The 22,723-nt window shown below is 44.1% G+C and overlaps 1 protein-coding gene across 2 annotated transcripts in view; it reads left to right on the forward strand.

Moving 5' to 3' along the window:
• The window catches only part of ALG9 (ALG9 alpha-1,2-mannosyltransferase), a 166,969-nt gene that overhangs the window by 99,732 nt on the left and 44,514 nt on the right, over nt 1-22,723 (forward strand). For both annotated transcript variants that reach the window (XM_033919141.1, XM_033919142.1), the window contains exon 14: nt 13,414-13,544. In XM_033919141.1, coding sequence (XP_033775032.1) covers nt 13,414-13,544 — 131 coding nt within the window. The remainder of the gene's footprint in view (nt 1-13,413; nt 13,545-22,723) is intronic.

Genomic DNA, 22,723 nt, shown 5'->3' on the forward strand with positions numbered 1-22,723 from the left:
GGTTTTGGGGTTTATTCCCTGTGCTGTTTCAAACCATGGGACCAATGCAAAAAGTTAGTATGGGTGGAAGAGCACAGTTAGCAAGAAGTGTGCATGCATTTTATAGCCATGCATTATCCTTCAAGTCGCTTCATTGGCTCCCTGTCCATTTCCGAATACAGTTTAAATTCCTCTTGCTGACCTACAAGTGCATTCGCTCTGAAGCCCCCCGATATCGCTCCTCACTCATCTCCCCCTATGCTCCCCCCCGTGAACTCCGCTCATCGGGCAAGCCCCTCTTATCTGTACCCTTCTTTTCCACTGCCAACTTCAGACTTCGTCCCTTCTTTCTTGCGGCGCCATATGCCTGGAACAGGTTGCCTGAATCAATACGTCATGCTCCGTCCCTGGCAGTGTTCAAATCCAAGCTAAAGGCCCACTTTTTTGAAACGGTTTTCAACTCTAAACTTCCCCTCCCCAACCCTGAAATGTCCTGTCTAAATTAGATTGTAAGCTCTTCTGAGCAGGGACTGTCTATTGTATGTTAAAATGTACAGTGCTGCGTACACCTTTCAGCGCTATAGAAATAATAAATAGTAGTAGTAGTAGTGCTTTACACAGAAAATAATGCTGTGCCAAGCCTGCTTTAAAGATTAACACCCACAATATTTAAATCAGTGGAAATGGAAATGCGGTTCATTAACTAAATTGTGCTGATGCAAAGAATACGGACAGGCTGAGTGTAATGGTGGGGCTATAATGTCAAATTTCAAGTGGCATATAGCTTGTTTTGAGGCTCATTTGAAGTGAAGTATCACACTTCACCTCAGATGACCTATGATCTCATGGGCTGACCCCCGCCGACCCATAAGAGGATAAGGGGAAATGAACACATTATGGGGGAGATTCACAGAACTCTGGTGCTGAAGAGAATAGTGCTGGAAAATACCGGCTGTCACATCAAGAATGAAATACCGATCAGAGAATTATATACACGCTGTGGTGTTGAGAATTGGAGGTTAAAGGGGGGTGGAATGATCCTGGTGCTTGCCCACGAGAGCTGTGAGGTAGGCACAGCTTTTGTGCGCATGCCAAGTCAATGGGCATTGGAAATACTGGGCTCTGTTCGCCCCTTATGCCTAGAGACTTTTTTTTACATAAGAACATAAGAAGTTGCCGCTGCTGGGTTAGACCCAGTGGTCCATCATGCCCAGCAGTCCGCTCACGCGGCGGCCCTCTGGTCAAAGACCAGCACCCTAACCGAGACTAGCCCTATCAGCGTACGTCCTTGTTCAGCAGAAACTTGTCTAACTTTGTCTTGAATCCCTGGAGGGTATTTTCCCCTACGACAGCCTCTGGAAGAGCGTTCCAGTTCTCTACCACTCTCTGGGTGAAGAAGAACTTCCGTACATTTGTACGGAATCTATCCCCTTTCAACTTTAGAGAGCGTCCTCTCGTTCTCCCTACCTTGGAGAGGGTAAACAACCTGACCTTATTTACTAAGTCTATTCCCTTCAGTACCTTGAATGTTTCGATCATGCCCCCTCTCAGTCTCCTCTGTTCGAGGGAGAAGAGGCCCAGTTTCACAGACTTTTAGCCTGGTGGGGTATGTCTGGGGATCAAAGTGGTGACTGAGGAGCAGAAGCTGTGGTGATTGTTTGGGTGTCAGGAATTGGTGTAGGGAGGAGTGCTGTGCAGCCATGCTTGCTCCGTGATAGGAGGCATGGCTACATGTTCAAACTGATAAGGGGAGCAAACATTACCAAACTTTTAACTTGTAAGCCTGATGTGCAATCTAGACCAACAACTCTGGAGCTGTCAGTAGGTTTTAGTGAGTAGGACCTGTGGTTTTCATGCTCCATTTCTCTGAGCACTGGATGGAATATCTAATGACTTCATTGTAATATTAGTGAGCGTATTTTGCTTAGGACTTTCAGTGGTTGCTTCTGTGCATGGTAAAAGCAGTGTTGAAAGCTCTTGTGCATTAAGTGGACAACAACGTTTCACTTAGACTGGCTAAAACCAATCTATATAAAACATTGCAAGCTTGGATTTCTTTGAGCATCAGGGCCTAAGTTGCTTAGGTCACCAGGAGTATAGGTTGTGGCACTGTTCCACATACAGTGGACTTATTGGAGACCTTAGGCAGATTCCACAATTTTTCCCACTCTGTTACAAGTTTATCCTGGAGAAAATATTGTATTTCACAGGTGGTACCATGAAATTAAATATTTAGCAGCTTGCAGAAAAGATTATGTTTAAATTATTTTTATTGAGCAATCCAAAAATGACACCAGGGAAAAAAGCAAGTAAAAGTACAAAACAGGTACCGGCACACTCTCAAGCCAAGTTTATAATGTATCCCACCCACCCCCAAACCCCCTCCCCCCACCAAAACAATATACAAGCAATCGCAAGAGGCGTATGATAACCAACTTAGAAATTCAAGATATGACTTCTGTTCCAGGGAGAAAAGGAAGTCCAAAGTGCACTCCATGTACGTTGGAAGCATTTTTGCAGAAAAGATTATAACAACAAGTTTTATTGTTCACAGAATTATAACTCCAGCATAGAGACTTCAAATGGATATTCATGGGTAATACTGTCTCCATTTTTGTATTTACTTCAGCGTCCAATTTAAAGTGCTCAAATGGTGTGAGATATATATGATTAATAGATGTTACCATCTCAAACCTGAATGTACTTCAGTTTGTGCTAGAGACAGTTCTTTAGCTCAATAGAAATTAGTCATTAAATGAGCAATCGGTGTCGCCTTTTCGTTAAACCAGGGGCTCCTCATACTAAGGTGCGCTAGCGTTTTTAGCGCACGCAGGAAATTACCGCGCTACACCACATGCTACGCTGCTAGAACTAACGCCAGCTCGATGCTGGCATTGAGGTCTAGCGCACGCGGCAATGTGGCGTGCGCTATTCTGCATGTTAAAGCCCTAACGCGGCTTAGTAAAAGGAGCCCTAGCTTATTATTTTTGTGGCTAGTTTGCAATTGCTCTGCCCTGTTCATCAAATCTAAACCCGACGAAATTGGCATCTGCCAACCTGACACTGGAATATATTAAGTTTTCTTATCCCTAGGTTAATGCTTAGAGGAGGGATTTATTTGGCAATAAAATGTGTCGACTATTATATCAGTAGGAAGTAGTAAAGGTTGTTAAAGCCGATGATAAAAATACCAAGAGATGTGGTAGAGCAGGCTTGATGTTAGTAAGATCCAAAGCGGTGGTAGCTTGCTTTCAAGTTTTGTGACTGATAAAACTGGAGGTCTGTCACTTCCTGTCCTCTCGCATTGAATGTTATCCTATTTATCTTGCATTTTGCGCTTCAGTGTGATGTAGATGGATTTAAAAATTGAATGATACTGTGTCTCTGTCGGTGCAACAGTGCTAAAATTTAATATGCTGTTCGACTATACTATGATAATTCTATAAATTTTTATAATATTTATTAGTGCATTTGTGGATAAAATAGTGTCCTGAATTAATATAATAATCTGTAGTGTAGCAGTTTAGTTGTTGGTCAATTAGGATTATAAATATTACATTCGTTAGTCATAAAGTGCAGTTGTATATCTGAGAGTTCTGCAAATTAACAGCAGTCCTGGTTTATGTAGTTCATTTGTGGATATAATCATGCTACAAATTAATATAATGTTAGTGCTGCAGTGCGGGGTTTTTTTTTTCTGCACACATATACTGTTAAGTTTTGCTCCTAGAAGAACTTTATCTTAGCATACTCGCAAGTGACATGCACACATGTGGAAATGCAATATGGTTGGGCCACTGGCCTAAAAATCACCTTTGCAGCAACTACTGCCAGTGATACGCAAATAGTAAATCCTTCTATGATCTCGTGTTCAGGGCAAATTATCTCAGATCAATCCGCTTAAATATCATTTGCTAACTCCAAAGTGTTTTGCTGGCTGAAAATGGCGGAAAGGTTTTGCTTCTTGTGACCAATTAGGGCTTCTGGTTTATATGTGACTGAGTGTTGTTATAGTTGAAAAGGAACAAGGAAAACAACCCCACAGTAGATATACAAAGTGGGGAAGGAACAATACACGTCAACCTTGTGCAAAAATGAGTTTATAAAATACAAACATCCATAGAAATATAAAATCTTAGATACAATCAATGTGTCAATGGTTAGGTTCTGAACACCAGTACCATGTTTCCCCGAAAATAAGACAGTGTCTTATATTAATTTTGGGTCCAAAAAACACATTAGGGCTTATTTTCGTGGGATGTCTTATTTTTTTCATGTACATCAATCATCTCTCCCTTCCTCTCCTCTACCCCATTTTGTCCTCTTTCTTTCTCTCCCCCCCAATGTGCAGCATCTTTCTTCCCCTCTCACCCATCCCCTTCTGCAGAATCTTTCTATCCCTCCCTCCCATTCCCCTGTGCAGCAGAACCCCACTGACCCTCCCACCGTGAGGCCTCCTAAAGCAGCAGGGGTGGTGGTTGCTGAATCGATGAGTCTAATTTTTTGGCAAATCAGGTAGCACTAGTGTCAGGGAGTGTTGGGGACATTCCGGGGGGGGGAGGCTTTGGGGGTCGATATTAACTAGGGCTTATTTTTGGAGTAGGGCTTATATTAGGAGCATCTTTAAAAATCATGCTAGGGCTTATTTTCAGGATAGGTCTTATTTTCAGGGAAACAGGGTACATCCATACTCCTTACAACAGCTTTAAGATGCATGTATGGAGGTGTGATGCTGGAATTTTTGTTTAACAAAAGCCTCCGAAGGAGTGATTGCTCTTAGCTAAAAAGAAGATTACAATTAAAATGACCCTTCGCATTTAATTAGACAAGCTGTGTTTGGTAAAAATCCCAGGAATTTGAGATATGCGTAGCCAAATGGTGAAGTTCTGACTTCTACAAAATGTTTTTATGTAAAAAAAATAATTTTCAGAGCAGGACTAATGACGTCAATCCCCAGTGTGTTTAATTTCCCAGGAGAACAATTCCATGTGCACAGACAGATTTGCAGTTATGGCCTAGTGCTAACCCCATTTACATATAAATAAAGCCAATCTGGGAAGTAATTTCTGTATAAACTTGTAACAGAAGTAAATGAAACATGCTCTTGTCTTCTCCGATCACTGAGCACCATATGGCTGATAATTCCCCACTTTTAGGAGAAAAGATCAGACAAAAGCATTTTGTTGCTATTCATAAGAATTGTCATACTGGGACAGACCGAAGGTCCATCAAGCCTAGTATCCTCTTTCTAACAGTGGCCAACCCAGGTCCCAAGTAGTAAAACAGATTTTATGCTGCTGATCCTAGAAATAAGCAGTGGATTTCTCCAGTCTATCTCAATGAGGTCTATAGACTTCTCTTTTAGGAAATGATCCAAACCTTTTTAAAACCCTGCTAAGCTAACTGATTTCACAAAAGGGAGAAAGAAAATCCAACGTAGTCTGCAGTAAACAACAGCAAGCAGAAAACAACAAACAGACTGCAGATAATGTACAAGATGCAGGCGTTGTTTATTAATAAATGCAGTAACATATACAACCTTATAGCCAACCAAGGGACCCAACACGGTCCGTGTTTCGGATAACACGCCTTCCTCAGGGGTTCATGGTGGTTAAGGTATAAAGCAAACTGCATAAAAGATAACAAACACACGCCAATCACGACTTACTTGACCCCATTTGATCGTGATTAGCGTGTGTTTGTTATCTTTTATGCAGTTTGCTTTATACCTTAACCACCATGAACCCCTGAGGAAGGCGTGTTATCTGAAACACGGACCGTGTCGGGTCCCTTGGTTGGCTATAAGGTTGTATATGTTACTGCATTTATTAATAAACAACGCCTGCATCTTGTACATTATCTGCAGTCTGTTCGTTGTTTTCTGCAAGCTAACTGATTTCACCACATTCTCTGGCAACAAATTCCAAAGTTTAATTACTCATTGTATGAAGAAATATTTTCTCCGGTTTGTTTTAAATCCTAGTAGTAAAACCTAGTAGCTTCATCGCATACCCCCTAGTCCTAGTGTTTTTGGAAAAAGAAAATAAGCGATTCACATCTACCCCTTTCCACTTCATTCAGTATTTTATAGTCCTCTATCATATCAGCCCTGAACTGTCTCGTCTCCAAGATGAAGAGCCCTGACCGATTTAGCCTTTCCTCTTAGGGAAGTGGTCCCATCCCTTTTAGAATTTTTTTCGTCCTCTGTACCTTTTCTAATTCGGCTATATCTTTTTTGAGATATGGCGACCGCCAGAATTGCACACAGTATTTGAGGTACAGTCGTACCATTGAACAATACAAGGACACGGGGTGCAAGGGGAGGTCCACCGATGGATCAAAAACTGGCTGGCGGACAGAAAACAGAGGGTTGGAGTGAAGGGCCATTACTCAGACTGGCATGGGGTCACGAGCGGAGTTCCGCAGGGGTCGGTGCTGGGACCGCTCCTGTTCAATATATTTATTAATGACCTGGAGGCGGGAACAAATTGCGAAGTTATTAAATTTGCGGATGACACCAAACTCTACCGCAGGGTTGAAAACATGGAAGACTGCGAAGATCTGCAAAGGGACCTAACGACGCTAGAAGAATGGGCCAAAAAATGGCAAATGAACTTTAATGTAGGGAAATGCAAGGTCATGCATGTAGGGAAAAAGAACCCGATGTTCAGCTACAAAATGGGAGGATCACTGCTAGGGGTAAGTAACCTTGAAAGAGACCTGGGAGTGATGGTGGACACGTCTTTGAAGGCGTCGGCACAGTGCGCCACAGCCTCAAGAAAAGCAAACAAAATGTTGGGTATCATTAAGAAGGGTATCACGACCAGGACAAAGGAGGTCATCCTGCCACTGTATCGTGCAATGGTGCGACCGCATCTGGAGTACTGTGTCCAGTATTGGTCGCCGTACCTCAAAAAGGACATGGCGGTACTTGAGGGAGTCCAGAGAAGAGCAACTAAACTGATAAGAGGTATGGAAAACCTCTCATATACTGACAGACTGAAAAAGCTGGGGCTGTTCTCCCTGGAAAAGCGGAGACTTAGAGGAGACATGATAGAAACCTTCAAGATCCTGAAGGGTATAGAAAAAGTAGACAGGGACAGATTTTTCAGATTATGGGGAACCACAAGTACAAGGGGGCACTCGGAAAAATTAAAAGGAGACAGGTTTAAAACAAATGCCAGAAAGTTCTTTTTCACCCAGAGGGTGGTGGACACATGGAACGCGCTTCCGGAGGCTGTGATAGGCCGGAGCACGTTACAAGGCTTCAAAGAAGGTTTGGATAGGTTCCTAGAGGATAAAGGAATTGAGGGGTACAGATAAGAGTAGCGGTAGGTTATAGGGATAGTCTGGGACCATTGCTCAGGCAATGGGCCTGATGGGCCGCCGCGGGAGCGGACCGCTGGGCGAGATGGACCTCGGGTCTGCCTCAGCGGAGGCAACTTCTTATGTTCTTATGACATTATAACATTTTCATCTTTGTTTTCCATTCGTTTCCTGATAATTCCTAACATTTCTATTTGTTTTCTTAGCCGCCGCTGCCACACACTGAACTCAGGGTTTCAAGGTATCCTCAATGATGGCACCTAGATCCTTTTCCTGGGCAGTGACTCCTAACGTGGAGCTTGCATCACGTAGCTATGGTTCGGGTTCCTCTTTTCCACATGCATCACTTTGCATTTGTTCACTTTAAACATAATCTGCCATTGTGATGCCCAGTCTTGCAAAGTCTTCTTGCAATTTTTCACAATCCTCTTGCAATTTATGTAAAAACTTTAACAGCTTTGTGTCATCAGCAAATTTAATTATCTCATTAGTTATTCCCATCTCTAGATAATTGATAAATATGATAAAAAGCAGTGGACCCAGCACAGACCCCTAGGGAACCCCCACTATTTATTCTTCTCCATTGAGAATACTGACCCTTTAAACCTACTGTTTCCTGTCTGAGTAGAATACTATTTCCAAGACCTCTTCAAGAATACTTATTGAAGAAATGGGTGTAATCAGAAGTAAAAAATATCGATAAAGAATTTGTGGATAAATGGTAAAGAGCTTTTCCAGATCTAGAGCTCTTCCCTCACTATCAAGTTAATGGTATCATCAACAGTCCCTCTGGAAAATAGACTGATCAGCCAAAGGGTTGGTGATGATTCAAAAGCCAAAAGTTTATGTATGTATTTTGTAACCCATTTAGGCTTTAGGCGGGATTTAAGTTTGTTAAATATATAAATAAATACATGAATAAATGATCAAAATATTTGAAAGATCAAACAGACCAGGAATGTCCATCTTTCATACATCATCAGAAGTTTACCACTATGAAATCAATGACTTAAAAACACAGAACTGTAGCACACAGAGTTAAATGAGATGGCAGGGTCTGAGTATGCCCCACTCCTATGTTTCCCCTTGGTAGCCCATTTATTCACTTAGAATAGAGATGTAATATGAATTCCAGGGAAGCTCCGGGTCTGTATGAAACCGAACTTGTCAATGTTCCTTGAGTGCATATATAGCTAAAATACAATTATCTGACAGCAAATACATGACTAAAAGATATTTCTAAATTGCAGGCTTTGTTAATTGGCACATCTGGTGCTCCCAGAGCAATAGTTCAGTAGGTTAGTGATAATTATTGTTTCTATGAAGCTCAGTTTATCACATTAGTTCTCTATTCAATAAAGGATGTTTGTTGTAGGCACAAACAAGGAAACTCTTTCATCAGACTCTCACTTTTGATAACATTTGATATTCAATGTCGCTGTTTTCTGCAAGAATTTGGTTAGTGAAAGAAATCTTAATAACCCTTTAATTATGCTTCCTTTGATAGGAAACAGAGGTCCTTCTGTGTCTTAGGCTAAGCCGACAAAGAAAGCTGGTGCCATTTAGAGTCTCATGCAGGCATCTGTTGATGTTCCCATTTTGAGCTACTCACATGAAGCATTTAGAAAACTGTGAATTTAATTAAATGAATTTCATTTAAGTAAAATAGTTCTGCTCATCTGCTCCCAGTCTAGTATGCACTGTCCCACTCGACAGGTGACTAGAATGACTAATAAAAAGGGAAACATATATAACCATGTTTTAACTACTCTCAAGTGCAGTGCATGGTTGATATCCTATGCCAGTGTATCGCAAACTGTGTGCCATGGCACACAAGTGTGCCTCCTGAGATTTCTGGTATGCCACGACACAATGGCTAGAAGGAGAGTCATCCACGCTGGCTGCCTGCCTACAGGACGTGCCTCTCGCAGCGAGAGGCACGTCCTGTAGGAAGTCAGCTAGCGCTTCTCCTCTTCTCCCCACACCTCCTGGATCCCTGTAACGGCCGGGTCGCAGCTAGACGGGCCTCCGTGTATGCGCGGATGTTGACGCAATATCGTGTCGACGTCCAGTTACCTTCCAGCTGGGGCACTGGTTTTAGTGTGCTGCCAGCTGGAAAAGTTTGCGAGACGCTGTCCTATGCCATGCAATTTTCTTGTTATTTCTGTTTTGAAATTTTTAAGGAAAATATAGTAATAATAATAATAATAACAACAGTTTATATACCGCAGGACCGTGAAGTTCTATGCGGTTTACAATGAATTAGAAAGATTCTACAAATTGAATGGAACGTTCATAGTTAGAGATTAGTGGTTAACAGTTTACAAGATCAGATTTGGGGGTGGGATTGTGATGGAGTATATTGTCCAGATTCGTTACCTAGGTATTTTGAGAACAGGTATGTTTTTAGGTGTTTCCTAAATTCACCATAGTTGTTTGTGTGTGTAATTAGTTTTTCCAGGTCTTTGCCCCATAAGGCTGCTTGATACGATAGAAGTAGGTGCAAGTCATGCTGTTTACTACTAAATACTGCAGGATAATACCTTTAATATATTCACAAATGATCAGGAGAAAGAAGTAGTGAATGAGGTGACCAAATTTGCAGATAGCACTTTATTACATAGTAAATGACGGCAGATAAAGACCTGAACGGTCCATCCAGTCTGCCCATTAGATATACCCATTAAAAATACATGATTAAATTCACTTGTCTCTTCTTTGATATTTTTTGAAAATAGATTGTAAAGTCCACCTGGTATTGTCCTAGGTTCCAACTGCTGAAGTTGCCTTCTAATCAAGTCATTGTGACATCACTGCTGAGGTTGGCTCTTAGGCATTGGTGGAATGAGGCATTATGACATCACAATCTCAGCTCTGGAATGTTGCTACTCTTTGGGTTTCTGCCAGGTAACATAGTAAATGATGGCAGATAAAGACCTGAACGGTCCATCCAGTCTGCCCATTGGTTATACCCATTAAAAATACATGATTAAATTAACTTGCCTCTTCTTTGATATTTCTGGGTCATAGACTGTACAGTCCAACTGGTATTGTCCTGGGTTCCAAAAGCTGAAGTTGCTGTCCAAGCTCACTCCAGCTTATTCAATCATCCTGTTTGGAGGATATTTACCATAAAGTCTGTCCAGTAATATCCTCATGTTCCAAGTTAGTGGAGTTCCCACTGATGTCCTCCCCAGCCCATCCTACACCAAATCGCCACTTATGAGACACAGACCGTGCAAGTCTGTCCACTACCGGCCTTAGTTCTTTAATTTACATCCTTCGTTTTCTAATTAGAGATCCTCTATGCTTATCCCATGCTTTTTTGAATTCCATCACCGTTTTCCTCTCCACCACTTTCCCCGGGTGGGCATTCCAGGCATCTACCACTCTCTCTGTGAAAAACCTCCCTGCAACCTAAAATTATGCCCCCTAGTTTTACCATTTTCTCTTCTCTGGAAAAGATTTGGTTCTATATTAATACCTTTCAAGTATTTAAACATCTGTATCATATCTCCCCTGTCCCTCCTCCTCCAGAGTATACGTATTTAGGTCTTCCAGTCTCTTCTCATACAAATAGCAGAGGATTATGAAGAACTGCAGAAGGATAAGAGACTGGGTATCTAAATTGACAGGTGACATTTAATGTGTACGTGATTGGTCGGGGGACAGGACATATTCACTGAATTTGTCAAGGCCCCTGACCAATCAGAAGAGTCGGTGTCTGTGGGGAGGCATTATAATGCCAAAGCGCCATGTTGGAAGGCTGATGCCAAAATAAAGAAGCAGCAACTTAGCAGTAAATACAATGTTTTAAATCTGATTGTAGTGAGGCTGCATGAATAAGAACAATACATGTATTTATTTTCTATTCGGGTCAGAAAGTGTTAGCATTGATGCTCTCATTCAACCTTAGGCAGCAAGAGAACTACTGTATGTGTTCCCACCTTGGCCAATAATAGGCCAAGACATTTGCAGAATAGTGACCCAGTGGGGATTAGTAGTCCTCTTAGCCCCAGATTGACCGTGTCACCTATGGAACGCAGATCTGGTCCTCTTGCCTCAGACTACCGCTGCATCATGGCATTCTGTCACAGAGGCTCAGTATTAGACAATCGAGAATGCTTTAGTCTTACGGCATGGAGTGCGCAACCTTAGCACGGAAAGGATATTCCAAGCAGTCATATTTAGATTGGAACAAGCATAAGTAGAAGTGACTGTAGATTGCTCCTGCTTATTCCAGTTCCAATCTCAATATGGCTGCTGGATCTTTCCGCAGCAGTCTCAGAAGCCATTTTGTAGGAGGAGCAAGAGAGTAGGAGCAGGTGGGCTTCATTTCTGTACCTGGAGAGGTCACTAGACCAGGGGTAGGCAATTCCGGTCCTCGAGAGCCGGAGCCAGGTCAGGTTTTCAGGATATCCACAATGAATATGTATGAGATGGATTTGCATGCACTGCCTCCTTGAGATGCAAATTTATCTCATGCATATTTATTGTGGACATCCTGAAAACCTGACCTGGCTCTGGCTCTCGAGGGCTGGAATTGGCTACCCCTGCACTAGACCATCGAAATTACTTAAGGGAGGTGGGAGGTTCAGTTTTGGTTAAAAATGTCTAAAGCCAATTTTGGTGCCAAAGCCATTTGTTAGGCTTTTGTTGTGAATCATGTCAACATGTGGCAGATAATGCAGATGCAGAATGAGGAAGATTTGGGCTTTTGTCTAGATTTAGCATGGCTATAGTGTGATCTTGTTACCATTGTGGTTATACAGTATTATACTCTGTAAAATGTATATCATTCCATTGTGTCTTAATCTACACTGTCTCTGAAGTATGCCATGCTTGAAACCTGCTTTGCTTTGATGAAGGAAAGATAGTGGACATGGGTAAAACTAAACTGAACTAAGGGTCCTCTGTCCATGTTTGATTTCTTGAACTGCTTTAGTTCTTTTAGGGCTAGATTCACTAAGCAAATAAGGGGTATAAATAGAGGATTTCTGCACAGGTCCTGGACCTGTTGGGCCGCCGCGTGAGCGGACTGCTGGGCATGATGGACCTCAGGTCTGACCCAGCAGAGGCATTGCTTATGTTCTTATATTCAAACCGGTCGTGTACCGAACGGTTTGCGACCCTATTTCCCTCTGACCCAACTCACTAACCTGTGTACCGATCATCCTCCGATGTGATCCCAATCCGTGCATGCAAATGAGGGGAAACAGCATGCAAAGCAATAAGGACACGATTCACTAAACTTTCTTCTGGCCCACCGACTGGCTGGCCGATCAAAAAACAAGCAACTGGTGAGGACCAGTCGCTTGTGCTAAAACCCTGCTCTCTGCCCCAGCCATCCTGCTCTCTGCCCCAATCTCCGATCTCCTGCTCTGGCCACCCTGCTCTCTGCCCCGACTCTCCTGCTCTCTGCCACCCTTCCCCCAGTGCGAGCCCGTGGTTTTAACCCATGGGTTAAAAGCGGGGCTGCTCTGCGGGGAAGGGTGGCAGAGAGAAGGGCGCAAAACCCAGCGTCCCTGCAAGTTTCCCAAGTGCCCGTGCAAGGCCTGTTGTGAGCTCCTTTCTCAGATTTGCATTTAGTCCCCGTCAGGTTGATATGCAAAGAAGGTTGTGTCTCGTGTCTGCCTTAAATAGGAGCCAGGCTTTCTAAAGCCCAATAGACTCTGCCATTTAAAGCATTTGAAGCACTTTTATGGGCCGTGAATGAGTGCTAGCAACCCCTTTGCAGGGGCTCAACGCTAACCTGGCTAAACGCTGTCCTAGGTTTCGTATTCATTGCACTTGCCCCTCCCCCCCGGGGGTACCCCAGAGAGCATGCACAGACCATCTACAGGAAAAGCAGATGGTCTGCGCATGCGTCAGGATCATGTGGTCGGTGGGGGGCGTTCCTCCGATCGCCCCCATTTGCATGCTGAGCTTTAGTGAATTGGTCAGCCTGCTACGGATCGGCCACGGATTGGGCACAGAGAGGCAGGTTAGTGAATCTAGCCCTTAGTCGCTAACATCCGTTATATGAAAAGTGTTAATTATGGAATGTTTGGAGACTGAATGGAAAACCCGGGAATAATTCAAAGGTTTCAATTCATTTATTTCTTCCAGGTAGATCTTTCCAAATGCCATTATTTAGTTGATCTGGACACTGCAACTGAAACTCTCCGAGAACCAAGATATTCTGCCAAGAAAGATGAGTGGAAAGTCATCGCTTACAAGCCATTTTTAGACTCATCAAGGTAAGCCAAGCCATCATCTTTGAAATGAAACATAGACACCGATGGTATGTTGAATGATCTGTAAGAAAGAGCACACCATTCTTGTCCTCTAGGTAATTTTCATGTTGGCCTACAAAGAATCCAGTTCTTTCCAGCAACTGTATGGCTACCAGGGCCAGGTTAACACTACATTGGGCCTTAGGTAACTTAAGTATATAATTCATGAAGTACGATTGCGGTGATGCTGATGGGGCACTACAGCACTGGACCATCTGCATAGTTAAAAATGTGATGTGATATAAATCAAGTACACAACCTGTCCTGCCACACTGTATAATTCACTACACAGTTGCCAGGGGGTCGTTCTAAACCAAATATCACCAATTGTTCACACCAATAGCTGCATTCTGATTCATAATATGCCAGTATCAGGAGTAGGAGAAACCGAGTAGAGGAATAGCCTAATGGTTAATGCCGTGGACTGAGAACCTGGGGAACTGGATTTGATAGTCAGCTCCTTATGACTCCAGGCAAGTCACTTAACCCTCCAGTGCCTCGGTTACAAACTCAGATTATGAGCCCTCCAGGAACAGAAAAATAACTACTATCCCTAAATGTACACCACTTTAATAGCTTTTAGGCTTGCAGGCAGTCTATAAGAAAAGAAAAGAAATGCAGATATTACTGTAAGAACTATCTCTAGTTCGATTTTCTTGGCAAAGCTGATCCAATGAATTGTGCTTTTAAAGCTTTTGAGTTTTCTGGTAGAACATTCATGCCTTGATGAATTTCAATTTGCTTTATGTGCTTTTTGTAACACTAAAATCCTTTTGCAGTCTGTCTTAGAGGTGCCATGCCAGGCTTTTGCTAGTGGCCAGGCATTTTTATTATTGTTTTATGGCATTTCAGCTACATTCTCTTGCAGTCATTGCATGCATTGTAAATCACCTCTAATAATTTTTTTTTTGGGGGGGGAGGATGTGCATGCAGCAGGTCAAGGAAGTTGATCGAATCTCTGATTGGTGTTACCTAAAGTTATTTGTAACCCTTGTGTGAAATTTCCCAAAACTCAGGAGTTCATTATCACCTCCATGTAGATGACATCTTAGGTTTTCTCCCTTTTACACCCACTAATGGGGTTGCCTGTTTTGCGTTGGGCATTTAATGTGCAGAAAATGGAGGCTTTGACTGTGCTGTCTTATCCCCTGGATGGATTGCAATTGCAGCGTCAAACTGTTCTTTTCGTTCAATAGATGAACTGGTTCGGTGTGGTGCTTAATAAGCAGTGGCATAGTAAGGGGGAAGTGTGGGGAGTCCGCACCTATCTTCCTCTCCCCACCCCACTAACCGCAAGCGTGCACTTCTTCCCTTTCCCTGTAACTTTTTAATCCCAATCCGTTGCTCACGCCAGTGTTGGCTCTTCTTCTGACATCACTTCCAGCGTGGGCTCTTCTTCCGACATCACTTCCTAGAAGAAGAGCCCACGCTGGTGTGAGCAGCAGGTCGGGGTTGCTGCCGCAAATGTTAAAGAGGTAGGGGGAAGGGAAGGGGTGCGCATTTGTGGAAGGAGGGGGCAGGGAAGGAGCGGGTGAGGGTGGGAGGGGCAGGGATCAGGGTGGGGGAGGGGCACCCCCCCAGGTGCCTCTCGCCCTCACTACGCCACTGCCTACTACTGGGCTTGATGGGCCATTGGTCTGACCCAATAAGGCTATTCTTATGTTCTTATCTTAAAATCTGACTTAAGAACAGCTTTAAAAATGTAACTCATTCTTTAACCCAGGGACTGCCTGTACGGAAAGTTTCATTTGACAAGAGTCTGAGCAAATCCCTGGCTTCTCTCATTCCTTTTCAGTAGCTGGGTCAAGATTATTCTATCCCATGATTTGTCCTTAGAATCAAATTTAATGCCTTTCTGAAGAAAGATTAAAGTCTTTTTAGTTTTTGCAACTTTTCTGCTTTGTCTTAAATTACTTTGTTGGTCTAAAGCAGTGACCCGCAAATTTTGTCAAGCCGCAGCACACTAAACATAGTGTCCATGGCTTAAGGCATCCTGAAAATGCACGACATCGATGTGATGACATCACATACATGCATAATATCATCCCATCAATGTCCGCGCTTGTATGAAGGCCCTCCAGATGGGCCCTGGGCCGCCAGTGCGGGGTTGCTGGCAGGGAAAACATGTAGAGAGGAGAGGCACTGGCATCAGCTGATTGCCTATAGGAGGTGCTTCTCACTGTGCCTCTTATTCTCCCCAGTGTCTCGCAGCACACCTGAAATTTCAGAAGGCATACAATTTGCAATACACTGGTCTAAAGGATTTTTCCTGTGGGGTTTTTAAAATTATTATTATTTTTTTTTTTTTTAAATCTTTATTCATTTTCAAACTTACAATAAGTGTGACAATATATTCAAACAAATTAACAATAAATATATAAATGGTACAAATGATATGCTGTTATCTCCCACCCTTCTCACCCTTTCTTATCATATAATCAAATACCTTGTACGATTTGTAATAATAAATTACCCTCATTTTTTAAAAATTTTGAAATGAAATACAAAATTTTCCACAATAAGACAAAACAATGTATTTTGATTTTTATTTCATATGTTCTCATTAGTTCCTCAGAATTCTAGATGGTCAGGTTATAAATAGAATCAATTAAAACAAATGCAAGGAAGTTTTTTTTCTCACAAAGGGTCGTGGACACTTGGAATGCGCTACCGGAGGAAGTGATCAGGCAGAGTACGGTACAGGGATTCAAACAGGGATTGGACGGATTTCTGAGGGATAAAGGGATCGTGGGATACTGAGGGAGGAGCTGGGATGTAACACAAGTATAGAAAGCTAATCAGGTAATAAGTATAGAAACCCAATCAGGTCGTGCATGTGCAAGACCGGAGGGTTAGGACTTCGATGGGAAGATAGGACTTCAATGAGAAACCAAGGTGGCAAGGGAGCCCCTTCTGGTGATTCAGACAGGTCGTGACCTGTTTGGGCCGCCGCGGGAGCGGACTGCTGGGCAGGATGGACCTATGGTCTGACCCGGCGGAGGCACTGCTTATGTTCTTATGTTCTAATTAATAGTTAATCAGGGAACCACTACATCAGTGTCTCGCAAATTCTCCGGAGCCTTGGCACACTAAACCCGGGGCCTTGGTTGGAGGTCATCTGGAAATGCACGAACGTCGATGCGATGACATCACATGCATGCGTGACATTTCACATCGACATCCACGCATAAACGAAGGCCCTCTAGATGGGGTCCTGAGTCGGGAGGGTGCTGGAAGAGGTGCGGCGCAGAGAGGAGGCACTGGCTGACTTATGGGACTTGCCTCATGCCATGAGAGGCTCATCCTGTAGGCAGTCAGCTGGTGCCTCTCCTCCTGGCTGGCGTCTCACAGCACACTGGGAATCTCGCCATGGCACACAGTTTGCGTTACACTGCACTACACAAAGGGGGAAGGTTAAACTGATATATATCAACCGAGAGAGGAGCTAGAGATAGTCATGTCTGATGATCTCAAGGCAAAGAAATGCTGTGATTTGACAGAGCCCAGAGTCAGAGGGATGTTAGGTTATACAGAGACAGGCATAACCAGTAGGAAGAAGGAGATAAATGATATCTCTGTATGGGGCATTGGGAAGGCCTCACAACATCATGAAGGTATTTCTTTAAAATCGACACATTTATGTGCTGCTAATTCATGTAAATGTTTCTTATACGTGGATATCTATAATAATAAAACGCTAAGCGCGCATGTGCACTCAATGCCGTGTTGCCTGATCTGTAGTTCCGTGGCCGGCAGGGTGCGCATGCGCGCTTACCACGCATCTCTCTGTCTCGCAACGGGCTTGTCGGCTCCGGCCACACAAAGTTCATTTTTTTTTGTTCAAAGCCCCCGCCGCGGCTCCTCTATCGAACCTCACCAGAGTCGGAGAAGACTTCCGACTTTGGCGGGGATCGAGAGAGGAGACGCAGCGTCAGCTTTGAACTAAAAAATGAACTTTGTCTGGCCGGAGCCGGCAAGCCTGCTGCGAGACAGAGAGATGATCGCATCTGAATATTAACAGCGTGGGCGTAGGGGGCCTGGCTCCCCAGCTACTGCGTCTGGAACACGACGTCGAAAGTGGCTCACCTCACAGCAGATGCGCACGAACCGGCTCTAACAGGCTCCCCCTCCCTCTTCCCCATGCTCTGCTCCTCTTCCGCGGACGGCATGTGCTACGGGGACGACGCCTGCTTCGTGGCCCGGCACCGGATGGCCGACGTGCTTGGTGAGTTTGTCTTCTAGGGACAGGGGAAGCACGGAAGAGGTGCTGCTGGACTGTGGGATCAGGGAAGAGGGACAGGGGAGCACGGAAGAGGTGCTGCTGCACAGGGAAGTGGGGTGGGGGAGGGAAATGCTGCTGCACAGGGAAATGGAGGGGGAGGGTATGCTGATACTGTACAGGGAAGTGGGGTGGGGAGGGAAATGCTGCTGGTGAGAAAAGGGGGCTGGGGCTGAAAGGGAAAAGATGGGAGAAGGGGGCTGGGGGGGGGAAATGGGGACATGTGAGGGAAGGAGGCTTTACTAGCACCCGTTAATGTAACGGGCTTAAATACTAGTGTGTACATATACTACTACTATTTATCACTTATATAGCACTGAAAGGCGTACGCAGCGCTGTACATTTTGACATTTAATAGACGGTTGCTTCTCGGAAGAGCTTACAGTCTAACTTGAACAGACAGACATGGCATATAGGGTTGGGGATGCAGAACCCAAGGTGAGAGGAGTTAGGCATTGAAAGCACTCTCAAAGAGGTGGGCTTTTAACTGGGCCTTGAACGCTGCCAGAGACAAAGCCCGACGTAGAGATTCGGGCAGTTTGTTCCAAGCATATGGCACAGCATGGTAGAAGAGACGGAGTCTGGAGTTGGTGGAGGAAGAGGAGGGGGGCATAGACAGGAGCGGAGCTCACGGGACGGGGGAACATAGGGGGAGATAAGTGAGGAGAGATAATGAGGGGCAGCCGAGTGAGTGCATTTGTAGGTCAGTAAGAGGAGTTTGAATTGTAGTCAGAATCATATGGGAAACCAATGAAGTGATTTTAAGAGAGCGGTAACTTGAGTATAGCGGCTCTCACGGAATATGAGCTGTGCAGCCAAATTGTGGACGGATTGGAGGCGAACACCAATGTACATATCTTACACAGCATGTATTTTATAGGTAATTGTATACATAGGTAGGGTCTGGGCACAACCCGTATTTACGTGCCTATCTGTAGCCCCTAGGCACAAGCATGTATAACAGCTCGGTAGCTGGCATAAGCTTTTGTGCACACACCTATATACTCAGTGACTACTTTCCTTTATAGAATAGGGATGCTATTATAGAACTTCCACTGCTGTGTTCAGTTCTGGAGGTCTACCTCTAAAAGGATTTAACTAGGCTAGAGATGTTGCAGGGAAAGACAATGAAAAATGTGTGGAATATGCACCAAAACCTATATGAAATGAACCTTCAGATCCTGTGGTGCCCTAGGCAGGAATGCCACTCCTTCTCCCTACCCTCCGGTCTCTTTGGGAATGGTATGTCCCTCCTTCCTTTACTGGTCCCTGCCTCCAGAGGCGAGGGGTTCTCTCACAACCTTGTTTACTGCTTTTCAGTTTCTGAAGGCAGTTGGCAATGGGTCTAGAAGGGTATAGAGAGCAGCAATGACCAGGCAGGACAATCTTTGGGCTGTTTTGAAGTGAGCACTTATCGTATGCCAGTGGCAGGCCAGTGTATATGTGATTTCACACTCTTTATCTCCTCCTTTCAAAGAGCCAGACCCAGTTCAAGGCTCCTGATGAAGCCTTTCTTCATCCTGCTTGCAGTATGCTAAATCACATCCTTTTTAAATTATATATAACTAAGAAAGAGAAGATATTGGGGGATATGCTAGAGACATTCAGATACCTAAGAGAGAAAGATAATGCATAAGAATCAAATTGTTTTTGAAGGAAAGAATGTAATAGAAAATTAGTTCATGGTAAGAGGCTCCAAGGTAGAGAATGGCACGGGAACAAATTTCTCCTGTCCCCACAGAAACTCATTTTCTTGTTTTGTCCTGGTGAGTTCCTTTCCTGTCCTTGCCCCATTTCTGCAAGCTCTGTCCTCATCTGCACAAGCCTCAAAACACTTTAAAATCATAAATGTTTGAGGCTTGTGCAGTTAAGGCAGGGCGTGAGCTTACAGGAACGGGTACAGGGACTGCGACAAAACTCGTGGGGAACGGGACGGGGAAATTTGAGTTCCTGCGGAGACAGAGACACACTTGTCCCCATGTCATTCTCTACTCCAAAGGCTAGGCTTGGGAGCGACATCAGAAAAACTTCCTTCATGGAGGGAAGGCAAGTGCTCAGAATGGACTGTTAGTGGAGGTGACGGAGAAAAATGCTAACATAGGTGAAGAAAGCATAGGATAAGAAAAGGGCATCTCTAGATGTGAACAACTGAGAGGAAAGCCGTGCATCAAGAATGATATTGGGCAGACCAGAGAAGCCTTACAACCATTCTCTCCTATCTTATTCTATATTTCTTTGTGTAGAGAGAATAAAACTAGGGTTTTATCAGCCTTTCTACGGGGAAAGAACAGAGGCAGCTGGCAATTTTATCTTCCAGGCCCTGGTGGTATTGCAAAGTCTCTTGTTCTATGTAGTAATAGATGAAAAAAAACCTTTGCATGCTAAAACAAGTAACCGCTGAAAGTGGGAGCTTTTCTGTGTTTTCTTTTTTTTCCTCTCTTTCCCTTTTTTAATGGCACTTTTGCTTTTGCGTCATTCAAGACCTCCCGGGGCCCCTGAGGCAGAGAGAGAGAGAGAGAAAAATGTTTGACTTGCCTGCCTTGACTGTTCGCTGCCTGATAGGTGTGGGTCATCCCATTAAAATTCATTTCACAGGACTACTCAGAGCAAATACTGCTCTCTGCCATCCCCTGTATTTCAAAGATAAAAGCCAACGTAATTTCCAGTTTAAATTTCTGGGAAACGAGGGCTTTAGTGCTGTGTGATTAGCTTCAACTGGGCGGCAGGCATCTGTGAGGCTTGTGTAAGTCCCCATTGACGTCAGTCTGTGTCGTTATAGATCCCAGGTCTTACATATCCCATTATGGTTGTGGATTGCTCTTTCTTTCGCGCTGTTGGACTTAAAGCTCCTTCCAGGTTGGAACAGACAGTGATGAGAACTGGTGTGTATTTGCTGAGGGTGTAGTACACAAGAGTAGCATGCAGTGATAACGGAGCTCTGCATTCCAGGCATCCACCCCCTCTGCATTTTCACATTTGCATTGCTTGCCTTTTGGTAGTTCTTCCCCCCCTCCCCCCCATGGCACTTATGACGGTCACCTATGTTGCACTACAGTAAGGCAGGCCATGTTTGATGCTCATGTGTGCCTACAACATAGCTTTTCCTGGTGCATGCTCTTTCCGTGAACTATTCCGTCCATGTATGTGTCAGTCACTTTCTCCAATGACTGGTCGAATGGAATTTCTGTGAACCTCATATGCATGCAAATTTTTTTGAGCATTGCTCATCGTTTTGAAATCAGAAAATTTACCAGCACTACAACGGCACACAGGATTTTAATGTGGCCTTTTGAGCATCGGGCCTTCAGTCCCTTAAAGTACTATTGCATATCACAACAAAAAAACAGTTTTCCTTCCTGAAGCATGTTGTCAGAAACTTCGCCGTCAAAGCAGCAAGAAAACTGGTGCTCCCTCCCATTTGTAGGACCGGAAGCATTACGTGGAGACGAACTTGGATGACATACTTTTGAAAGTGTTTTTCTTGCTGCTTTGATGGCGAGGATCCTGAAGAAGGGGTTATTCCCTGGAACCGGGCTTGGTTGAATTGGTTGCATATGCCATGATTGAACGCCGCCAAGAAAATGGCATTGGCTGAATCGCTATACAGTACTCCCCTGATATTCGCGGGGGTTCCATTCCAGGAACCCTCGTGAATGTTGAAAAACCGCAAATGTTGAAAAACCGCAAATACGGTTTTTAGCAGGGGAGACAGGAGAGGGCAGCCGGAGCGCCAGCGAGTGAAGGAAATCACTCGCGTTATGCTCTGACCGCCTCTTCCTGTTCTAAAGTTGGGCCTCACCAATCAGGAGCTGCATGTCAAAGTACATATAACCATATATAACATAGACATATCTAAACAACAACAGTGGAGTTTGGTGTTCTGAAAGGCTCATAATCCCACACTGAATATTTCAACATCATAAGTGTTTACTTTAGCACTTAGGCCTGCTAGAGTTCCCGGTTTCATCTACAGATACTCCGTAACCGTTTTTTTGTGTTGTATTTACAAATTTTGGATCATTATGATCTTGGGGCTTTTTGTTATATTATATATCATCATGGCACGGGTCCCCACTTCTCTCTCTCTCATATCCCCCATCCTCCAGTCTCTCTCTCATACCTCCCTGTTCTCAAGTCTCTCTCTTTCTCATATCCCCCCATCCTCCTCTCTCTCATATGCCTCTCTCCCCAGCCTTTACCCAGTCTCTCTCATGTAACCCCGCCAGCCTTTATGCAGTCTATTTCATAACTTTCCCCTTTCCTCCAGCCTTTATGAAGTGTGTCTATCTCTCTCACACACATAAGAACATAAGAAGCGCCATCTCCGGATCAGACCTTCGGTCCATCAAGTCCGGCGATCCGCACACGCGGAGGCCCCGCCAGGTATACACCTGGTTTATTTATAGCCACCATATCTTTATATGCCTTTCTCAAGGAGATATGCATCTAGTTTGCTTTTGAAGCCTGGGACTGTCGATTCCGCAATAATCTCCCCTGGGAGAGTATTCCAGATGTCCACCACTCTCTGTGTGAAGCAGAACTTCCTGACATTAGTCCTGAACTTGTCCCCCCTTAGCTTCATTTCATGTCCTCTTGTCCGTGTCAAATTGGACAATGTAAATAATCTTCTCTGCTCTATTTTGTCGATTCCTTTCAGTATTTTGAAGGTCTCGATCATATCCCCCCGCAGTCTCCTTTTCTCAAGGGAGAACAATCCCAGTGTTTTAAGTCGATCCTCATATACCAGTTTCTCCATACCCTTCACTAGTTTAGATGCTCGTCTCTGCACCCTCTCCAGCAGTTTTATATCCTTCTTTAGGTAGGGAGACCAATGTTGGACGCAGTATTCCAAGTGAGGTCTGAC

Source organism: Geotrypetes seraphini, chromosome 13, assembly GCF_902459505.1.
Source record: "Geotrypetes seraphini chromosome 13, aGeoSer1.1, whole genome shotgun sequence".
Lineage (NCBI taxonomy): Eukaryota > Metazoa > Chordata > Amphibia > Gymnophiona > Dermophiidae > Geotrypetes > Geotrypetes seraphini.